Here is a 10,964-nt window from a genome sequence, read left to right as displayed (position 1 = left end):
CACCCATTAACAATAATTAATTTGAAACATAAACCCTAATTTAAAAAAGATACGGAGTACAAATTAAAACTATAACAAAGAGTCAATTTGATTGTTAGTAATGCCGTAATGGACTAGTGGACTAAATACACGTTCTATATTCGAATAATCATTCATAATTGAATAATTTGAAGGACGTCAAAGAAAGTGAAGTATTTAACAATAGAGATGAGGTAGAGAGAATTATGTTTGATGTTTTTAGTCAAGGGTAGAGAAATGGGAAGTTTGGTGGAAAATGTACTGAAATGAGTAAAATATGTATTGCGAAAATAAATTACGTATTTTTATTGTAACTTTTATCTTTTATTTCTTTTACTCTTTATTTTATATTCAAATTTGAAAATGATTATATGTTTGACTCTGTTACAAACACCACCAAACCTGATTTTTGGTCGAGTATTATTTTCTATTATTGTAATCTAACTTTTTATATATATTTTTATAGCTCTTAGAATTTCATATATGTTGGAGACTCTATAATCGCTCGAAAAAAGCTTCCTTTAATAATATAGATAGATAGATAGATATAGATTTGTCTAGGTTTATGACTAAAGCGGGTATAAGCGGAGCGGGGACATGCGAGGCGAGGCAGGCGGGGCGGGTAAGTATGTGGCGGGTCTCACGTGATACCCACACCCGCCCCATAACCAGCGACGAATGACACTTTTAAAACCCATCCCCGCCCCACGACCCATCAAATCATTACCCGCACCCGTCCCGAGTGAGACGGGTGTGGGACGAGACCCGCCAAAACCCGCCCCACTGACATCCCTATCGCGACCCAAGTTCCACCCTGAAAAAGTGAGGACCCACTAACACAAAACAAAAGTGTCCTTAAAGAGTCAACCTTCGTAAACCAGAGAAGAAAAAATAAAACACATCAATGGAGAATAGAGAAGATTTGAGATCAATACTAAATTATCTTCCATTAAAGCTACAATCATCAACCCTAGTTTGGCCTACCCCTGTAATCGAAGCTCTTGAAGCCCTTTCCAAAGGTCCGAGTCACAGCCGAGTTGACTCGGGCGAAGTGTTCTTCCTCGCGATTGCTGACATTAGGAACTCCCTTTCCTTGTCTTCTCATCACTTGGCGTCGTCTGTTTCTGACGGTTTTACGCTTTTCTTCGACGAGGTTCGGTCTCCGTTTCTCATCGCTTATGTTTCATCAGTTATTTGAACTTTGAAGCAGTTGAATTTTTGTTTGTATTGTTTTGATTGGAATTTGTATTGCATTGTTGCTTAATTTTAGTTATGGAGTAATTAATCGCCAAATTTACGAAGTTTTAACCACGAAAGTCGAATGCAGGCGCTTGTTTTGGGAAGAGGTAGTATGATTCTTTGTAATGAAGGTAGTGGAGTTGAATTAATTGGCTCGAATGCGATGAATTGATTAACTGGTTACATAGGTTTGTATAGTGCGCGACCTATATGGGATTTGATCGTAAGGGTAAGGTTGCGTACATTTGATGCGCTTGTGGCGCGATCCTTATAGAGACATTGGGGTAATGCTAAATACTCCCGCGTGTGTAGGGTGGTTGTAGCTTGGCTTGGTGGGAATTGTACTTTCCTTTCATTAAGACGTGTGGCATTATGCGAGTGTCTTGAGCTCTTAATTATCGAGTATGAAGTTCATCTAGTGATCTGAAGTATGAACTATGTAAAAAAATAACAACTTTTTGCTATTTTTTATAGGTAGAGACCCCATAGAATTTGATAAGTGAGTACTTCGAGTATAGTTGTGAATTGAGTTAATTAAATTGGTCTTTCTTGCGTGAGGGACTGATAGATTGCTGAAAGAGCATCATTGCAATTGGTACTACTGTACTACACAATTTTGCACTAAAATTAGAATATTTGTAAATACGACAATTGTCAAGAATCGAGAAAATAGGCAAGGGTACTCATTGACTAAAGTGTCATGTTTTGCAGTTTTTGTCTAGGGCTGAAGCAGCTAAATGGTTTCAGGAGGTTGTTCCCGTGATGGCAAACTTGTTATTAAGACTGCCTACACTGTTGGAATCTCACTATCAATATTCGGACATAATCATTGTTGGGGTTGAAACTGGTCTGCGGTTGTTAGATTCACAACAAGCAGGCATTGTTTTCCTCAGCCAGGTACCGATGCTTATTCATCTTTCTTTCTTCTAAGTCAAAATTTCCTACATGCTAATAATTATTCTGAACCCTCTATCTGTACAATGACAACTCCTTAGTTTCCGTAAACTGTTGTGTGGCAAACTTGTACGAGTAATTTTAAACAAAAGCAACAAAGCACCTGAGGACAATAAGTGCAGCTGCATGTGTGATGTAAAATTGTGAGATGGGGCACATTTGTTTCTTCATTGTGATGTTTCTCATTCTTTGTACATGAGCAACACCCTTTGGTGTCCTTTAATCAATTTAGTATATTATTTACCAAAAAAAGGTGTTGCTCATTCTTTGTAGATGAGGTTAATTGGATTTTGGAAGAGAATTGAGCATGTTCTGGTTCGATGGTTCTCGACGTCAATTTTTGTGTTTCGGGTAATAGTGTAATACCAAAAGGTGGTATGGTATTCTAACTTATTTGTGGCTAAAGTTGTGTGGGTTTAAGGGTATAGTATATGTATCTTAATAACGCTTATTTGACGAACTTTAACTTCTTAGTAAACTTTTGCAGTTGGGAGTCCCTTGTCCTCTATTGGTGTTTCATTGGTTTAATAAAAAAAAGAAGCTTTTTCTATCCAAACAAAAAATAATTTGAAAATTGGTCAAACTGACAAGCGTATTTCAATAGATTGTGTAAGTGAATAAGTCTTGGGCCGATAAGCAATGATTATGTTTGTAGAAGTTAGGGTTGCATAAGTGTTATACTGAGAATGATATAATCACCCGGTTCATGAATAAGTTTTCATTGGCAATTGAACTTGGTAATTTTTTACTTTGATTTTCTGTGATTGTATTTGTAATATTTCGAGGTTTTCTGACAACAATTGGTTTTTTTCTTTGCTGCGCAGGAGCTTATTGCTGCTCTGCTGACATGTTCCTTATTTTGCTTATTCCCGAATGCTAATAGAGGTGCCAATCATCTACCAAAGATCAACTTTGATTACTTATTTGCGTATGTTATTTCCTTTACTATTTTGATTGTTGTTCGAGTCTTCTTTGTTTCAAGGTGAGTGCTGAGAACGACATCACGACTTACTGACCATGCCTGCAATTAAGTTATATTTCTTGACCACCAGATCTACTCCTTGACATCTCTCCTCTTGACCACCAGATCTACTCTGGTTGCCCTTTCTGACGTCTCTTTCTTGCCCTTGTTCTCCGGCATCCGGTGCCTGTTTCCCTCTCGTCCTTCTTTTCTCTCCTACCCCCGTTCTTCCTGCCATCGTGGTTGTGACTTGTGATAGACCAAGGCGTCTAGTGGGCTATGTTACTCGACACTTCATACGAGCCCACGTACCCGGTCCGACACTTAACCTTTGGACATTGGTATAACATTCCGACGCTTTATTTTAGACCAAAAAATTGTCAATTTTTCGAAAATAACCAAAAGTCCAGCACTTGGGTACGCTTCGGGTATAGCTAGTGGGTCAAATATAGCGGTGGCAGTAGTTTTCGTGGGCTGAGGGTGGTCGTGGATTTGTGGGTGGTGGTTGTTGGTTGCTGGTGGGTCCGCGGGTGAGGATCGCGGCTTCGTGGGTGAAAGAAGGTGGGGTGGGGGGGGGGAGGTGTTTACGTTGGTGGTGGTGGCTGGTGTAGGAGGTTGAGGGTGGTCGGTGGTGTTGGTCGGTTTGTGAGGTGATGGTGTTGAAGCCGGTCTTGGGTCTTCCGCAGACTGTTGGTGCCCCGGTTTGTGGTTGTGGTTGTGGTTGTGGTGGATGGTGTTAGGTTTGCAGGGAGGATTTTCATGTTGGGTTGATGTGGGATTTAGGGAAGGGTCTAATTGTTTGTTTGTTAAAATCTAAGTTAAGCTTATAACTTCCTTGTTGAAGCTACTTGTGGTCATGTCTGTGGCTATGCATGAACCCTCATCATATCTCCATGGCCTTGTGGTTGATGTAATCAATTGTATTTGTCATCCGATTGTTTCTGCTTGGTAGTTTTGTTGATGAACCCCACATAACTGCCAGATAATTGGGTGCTTGAATGAAACAAGATGCAAAGTTCATCTATTAAACTGTGGATATTTTTTTTTATTCTTTGGCTCTTGGGGTGTATATTCCTTTCTGCTGAAATGAGTCCTCTTCTCTTCGGTGTGCATTTTTTTTCTCTTCTTAATCTCTTATTCTCTTTAATATTCTATATTTCCGTTTGCATCTTTTTTCCCCCTTATGTCTGACTTTTCTGTGATAATTATTATTGTAAAGCTGTTGCTATTAATTGATTTTCTTTTATCTAAATATCTTTAAAAAAAAAAGATTTTGTTTCTCGTTGTAGGACTTCATTGGCTTTATTTCTAGCTCGACTAGTTATCATGTTTCCCTTTTCTTTATCTCCTGATTCTGTTTCTTTCGTTTTATTTTATTTATGCAATTGGTCATTGATGGTACCAAGGGATGATTCATGTTTTAGACAACCTCAAATCAATTTGTGGTTAAGGCTCTTATGTCTTTGATTTTAGATTCTTCAGTGACTCTTCTTTTAATGGATTTAGTCTTTCTGCCGGTACTTACGCTCTGTGTGAAATCCTCAGGATCCTTTATGAAAGCTATCATGAAAGCCACGAAAACAAAATCAAGTGCCTAATACATTACTTTGAGAGAATTAGTTCGTGTACACCAGTGGGGTTCGTTTCTTTTGAGAGAAAAGTTCTTTCTCTGGAGCCTAATTTGCCTTGTGTTTGCTACCCTGACACAAATGTCTGGTCAAAATCCCGAGTCTCCCTCTGCCCTTTTGAGGTATAGATGGAAAATAGGCTTATCTAATGCAAATATATAGTGTGACTATGTCTGAACTTTCGGTTATTATTCCGAGGTTGATATTATTTTTTTTATCTCATGCAAGGTCTGCTCATCAGGATTAATAGAGGACCAGTTGAAAGGGGCTTTGGAAGTTGATTTTGCAAACATGAATCTTGGAGGAGGTGCTCTGTCTAGAGGGTGTGTTCAGGTGACCTAAATGACTACTCTCTTTAAGATATAAGCACTCAAGTACTCAACTTCAATTGAATTAATACTTGTAACTTCAGCTTGATGCTATTTAGATTATCTCAAGGTGAAATGGATATCCATATCTACTATTTGAGCTGAGAGTTGAGCCTAGCATGTAGCAATTGGCAGGCCTCTATGAAGCTTCTGTAATACTTTTTGTCTTAATTTTGTTTTATGTGCCTGTTGCTTTACCTGAAAGCCTTGCATTATTCTTTTTTTCGAATATCATGATGCTTTTGTTGTTGAGCTTTTTTATATGTTGATTTCTGGTGGACCCAGGGTGACAGAATTTGTGGTGGACCCAGTGTTACCTAATTTATAGAACGTCCTGTAAATACGGATACGCGATACGCACTCATTACACTGATGTATTTCATAAGCAAAAATAAGTTCTTTCTTTGCTTTATACGGAGCAATAAAGGGGGCTTTTTGTCTGAAGGTGCCCCACGCTCCTCACATACTTTCGCCACTCATCTTCAATATTGTCAAGCTTTGAGCTTCTTTAGACAAGTGTTCATCTTTACATCTTCATTACTGACTCTAGGAGTGGATTATTTATTATGTACTATTGCTGCAACTACTACCTTTTTCTTTTCTACCAGACTATCAAATAGATTTTAAAGATATACCATAATAGGTAGTAGTATGGATACGAAACATACAGCACAGGATGCTATCAGCTGGGGGCTTGAGTGAATCGATTAACTCATGGTGGACAGTCCTTGCTATAGTTCTTTTTGGAATATGACAATTTATATATTTTAATATCTGGCCTTAATGAAGTGTAAGGTTCTACGGATAATTGGGTGGAAGTAGAATGGGGAATCTGCCTGTCTTTGATCATGACATTTGCATTTAAATGTGGGAACTTGTGTTTGTTTCTTAATCTTTTCCCAGTACCTTGATTGAATGATTGATTATTCTTTTGCGAAAGAATCATGCTTCATTTCCAGTCTTTTTGTAGGAGGAAATCCGTTTCATGATCAACCCTGAACTGATTGCTGGCATACTTTTTTTACCTTCCATGTCAGACAATGAGGCAATTGAAATTGTTGGTGCAGAGCGGTTCTCAAATTATACTGGGTTAGTGCTACTGGCATATATGCACTCATGATTAACTTACATTGCTAAATTGTCATCATATTGTTCCTCTACTGGTGGTTTAAAATTTAGAAAGAAAAAAAAATCTTTTATGTATGTGAAACAAGTTAGCTATTTCCTTTAGAAAATGCTGTCAACAATTAATTTGAGTTGATATGCATTATTTTGGCCAAACTTGTATTACCATTAGATGCAAGTTAGGTTTCGTCAATATCTGTATTGTAATGTTATGGACTTGGTTTCACTTTCGAGGCAGTATTTCATTGGTTGCAGGACAGTACAGTGATGCAAATTCTCTAATTTAAACTTTTTTTTTTCTCTTGTAGGTATGCCTCGACATTTCGATATTCCGGCGATCATGTGGACAGAAGGGAAGTAGATTCTTTGGGGAGACGTATGACAAGGATTGTGGCCATAGATGCATTGTCCCGTCCAGGGAAGAGACAGTACAAACTTGACTATGTATTGAGGTTGTATACTTGTGCATTTGAATTAATTTAATAATTTTATTAATTTTTTAACCATTTTGCTTTTGGAATTTGGATTGTTAAGCTGCAAATCTTGCAATATAAACAAGGATTTTCACCAAAAATTTTACCAAAATTTCAAGAGATTAGTAAATGTAGCAGATACCTTTATGTGCTTCTGGAATGCATTTCCACTGCGAGTCTGCGACTACATGCTACCACTTAGAGGTTCACTTGCATCATCTGTGAAACTGTGACTTTATGCTCTTGTCGTGCATACCACATATTTCAGTGAAGATTTTACTAAGTATGAATATATAGGTATTTTAGCTCCATGGAGTTCTTAATTCTCAATGTTCATTTTTGCATATGGTTGCTTACGTTAGTTACGTATGTGGACATGCGTCACATGCTGCAAAACTGTATTTTATTCACCAAAGGTTATCTGCAGGAAGATCTCTGAAGTATCGAGTTGCTAACTGCCATGTTTCTTAGAATCTTTGGCATTTTTAAATCCTTTTTCGACATTATACTTTTTGCATAGTAGTGTTTGGTGAAAGAAACAAAAAAAATGAACCAACCTTGGATAATTTTCACATCTGGGTGAATCGACAGTGCTAGTTTACTATCGCACCAACTTGTAGATTGTGAATTGTGATGGTTGAATGTTGAATATGAAATGTCCTATGTTAATCCCACTTGTTCAGCAATAGTTTGTATTGGGTGTTTGTGATTCTTAAGACAGTACTGATGAACACATGTCATTGCTGTAATATGAATTGCTATTATGCTTTAGCATGGTCAACGGTGACATATGAGCTATTTGGTTTTGGTAGGGAGGTTAACAAGGCATTTTGTGGTTTCTTGGATACATCCAAGTACCCACAGTATCAGATGCTGTTGGAACATAATGATTCTCATGAAGACCAGTTAAGGAATGATTATATGGATGCTTGCGACAGCTCTGAGACTCGGCCAGCAGTAAGAATGCCAATTTCTTCAATTACACTTTCCATTTTTTGTTATTCACACAAATGGCGGCTAACTGCTGGGTTCTTCCAGCCTATTAACTGCATTCAATTTTTCTCCTCAATTTGGACTTTAATTTCAGCTCAAATGCTTGAGAAATATTTCTTTCTTTCCTTTACAGGGGGTTGAAGACTGTACAACCTCTTCAGAAATTCACGAAGACAGATATAATAATCCAACAAAAACTAACCCAGGAATGGCTGATAATATGGAAGTCGACCAAACTGATGTTGGCATTGTGACCGGTAATTGGGGTTGTGGTGCTTTTGGCGGAGATCCGGAAGTGAAAACTGTGATACAGTGGCTGGCTGCATCTCAGGTCAGTTACATTGCCATCCTTGTTTTATACTCTTGGTTTTGCTGGATGTTTGAAAGTAATAAATGGCATTTGACTTTGCCAGAAAGATGCATTCTGAAGATTTGTTTTTGTATATATAGTGTGCTTATTCTTTTTCAACCAAATTATTGCAAGTATGGTAAAGTTGATAGATAGACCATCTCAACCAAAACCTTAAGGTGATGGTTGAGGCCCAACTATTATAAATATTCCTATTACGCTCCCTCACTCAAATGCCCGTTGGGCTTGAAGAGTGGTTAGTTGTGCACCGGCTCCCCCGTACCGTGTGCTGGGTTTCCACTTCGAGTTTTTGAGGAGTTTTGAGGTTGCCAGGATTTGAACCCGTGACCTTCGGTCACAGTGGCTCTAATACCATGATAGATAGACCATCTCAACCAAAACCTTAAGGTGATGGTTGAGGCCCAACTATTATAAATATTCCTATTAAAAGTAAGGGGGTCAGATGTGCGCACCTTTATCCTTGTGTTGAACATAAGTAAAGTCTGTTTCCAGTGAGTGGGTTGTGAATAGCATTGACCAGCTAAATAGGTCACAAACTCACAACTCATGACAAAAGGAATGAAAATAGTTTTAGTATGTCATTTTTATTATTTCATCGTATTCCACGACAGAAAAATAGTGACTCGTTGGTTCCATTCCAAAATGGAAAATTTTCAAGTTTAACTATAGTACACACCACACCTTGACACTACCAAATTTGCTTGAAATAATCCTTGCTTTGGCTTTGGAATGTGATGGAATAAAACAAAATTGTTCACTAAACTACTCCTGCTTGTTCTGTGAAGTAGTCACTCCCTTTTTGAAGCAATTTGAAGTATGGCCTATGGGTCTACCTGGTTGCGTACACACCGTTACCTCTCACACTATTGGTGTGAGCCTTTAAGGCACCGGGGTAATGTTGATTAAATCCTTGCTTGATACGGAGTACCTTATTATTGTAGGGTTGTATTGCAATGTCTCATATTAGTACTTGTCAAAAAGAATTTGTTCATATTGGTAGTAGTGTAAAAGTTTTCAATTATATCTGGCATTTGTATTAGTTTATGTCATTTGTTGTCGGTTCATAAAGACATTGGCTAGTATATGATGCTTTAATATTTTTGAAGTAGTCAAAATTTCCATTCTACATTTGATTCAGAAATAACTCTTAACATATACTGTACTTCAATAGTTCAATAAATCGATATGCAAAAACTTGGTAATGTGAAAGTGCTATAAATGAAACTTGAAACTTTTACACAACTCAGAATAGCAAGTTTTGTAATGAACAAAGTGGCTTCGAGGTCTCACCCTTAACTCTTTTAAAGAACCTACTCACCTACCGCTGTAGGGTGCTATCTCTTATCTTAGATTGGCTGTTGAATATATTTGAGATTGTGCTGTCATTTGTCTTGAGCTTAGATATGTTCTATTTCCGTATTCTTCTCGTGTCTAGTTTTCTTATTATAAAAGGTTCAATTTTTCAGGCCTTGAGACCTTTCATTGCATATCATACATTTGAATTGAAGGAATTGGAAAAGTTGGACCAGGTAATTTTCGCTACTTTTATTGGTCTTTCCCAAATTATCTCAGTTTACCCGGTCGGCCAGTCATGGGTAGATCATTAGTAACAGAACCTAGTCTGTCCTGGATGTCTATTTATTTTTGCATATTTGATTGACTTTGTTACAAGCCTGCATTACATTACCTCGGTGCCTCGAGGGATCTCGAAATGGCAGGGAAGTGGGTCGGATGTGCAACCTTACACCTATTATGTTAACAATAAGTCTCTTGAGTGACGGTCTTATACTATTGTAGTGTGAGACAGACTCATATAGACTTTGTCACGGCGTCACGGGTTTCATCTCATTCTTATACCCGGCCATGAAGCTTGTTTCGTTTCAACAATGTGGTCTTGGTCCGTAACATGGCAGATGGATTGGATTGTTAACCTAGAAAAATCTAATTTGTGCATATATTTAAGGTCTTTCAGATCCCTAGTAGGCTAATAGTCTATGTTTGGTGAGCAACTTCACCTTCTAAATTGTTGGTGACAGACCTGACAGTAACTGAAACTGTGGGCAGGTGTGTGCATGGATTTTGGCGCATAAATGGACAGTCGGAGATCTATGGACCATGCTAGTTGATTATTGTAACAAACGGGAAAAAGGCGAAACAAAGCTCGGTTTCATTTCATGGCTTGTTCCGACTCTCAGTCGGTAGTAGTATTGTACACTTGGAAATATAACGGGTTGATTGTTGCAAACTTCTTATCTAATTTGATTTATTGGTGTAATAACTGTATAAAGAGTCAACTACCTGTCCAATTTCTGCACTTCAATTTTTTGGTAGACACAGTAAGATCATGTAATAAAGATCACCTTGTTATGTTGTCCATTAAACTGTTGTAACTAACCACTTCAACAACTTTTTATAGGTATACCGTACACCCTAATGCCCTATGATATGAGATTAGCCTAGACGGCTAGACCTGACAAACGGATCAATTTGGGTCGGGTTAATTTTACGTTTATAGGAAGTCGGGTCAGGGAATAGGTCATTTCGGGTCAATTAGTATAAGACTTTTTTATGGAACCAATGTGCAAGAATAAACATTCAAGTCGAGTTATATTGAGTCGGGTCAATTTGGGTTTAGGTCCAGCTCGGTCTTGAGTTTGGGTGTCGGGTTGGGGATGAGTCAGGTTATTCAACCGGGTTATCTGGGTTGGATATATTTTATCGGGTCTAGATGAGCTTGGTCCAAAATGATACGGAATACTACATGATACGTAAATAAATTGTAACCCGACTCCTAACCATCAAGCCTGCTATCGACTTATCTTACGTGTTACTCCC

General features: G+C 38.0%; 1 protein-coding gene across 1 annotated transcript; it reads left to right on the top strand.

Annotated features, from left to right (window-relative positions):
• Nucleotides 1–881: 881 nt before the first annotated feature.
• On the top strand, nucleotides 882–10,485 carry LOC141618902 (poly(ADP-ribose) glycohydrolase 1-like). Its single transcript, XM_074435964.1, has 11 exons — nucleotides 882–1,171; nucleotides 1,969–2,154; nucleotides 3,036–3,139; nucleotides 4,718–4,922; nucleotides 5,029–5,133; nucleotides 6,139–6,257; nucleotides 6,602–6,745; nucleotides 7,579–7,723; nucleotides 7,893–8,090; nucleotides 9,596–9,658; nucleotides 10,194–10,485. Exons 1-11 carry the CDS (start codon nucleotides 923–925, stop codon nucleotides 10,329–10,331), a joined length of 1,656 nt encoding a protein of 551 aa, XP_074292065.1. The 5' UTR covers nucleotides 882–922; the 3' UTR covers nucleotides 10,332–10,485.
• Nucleotides 10,486–10,964: the final 479 nt, after the last annotated feature.

Source organism: Silene latifolia, chromosome X (assembly GCF_048544455.1).
Source record: "Silene latifolia isolate original U9 population chromosome X, ASM4854445v1, whole genome shotgun sequence".
In the NCBI taxonomy this organism is placed as follows: domain Eukaryota; kingdom Viridiplantae; phylum Streptophyta; class Magnoliopsida; order Caryophyllales; family Caryophyllaceae; genus Silene; species Silene latifolia.
This window is presented reverse-complemented; position numbering and strand designations above follow the sequence as displayed.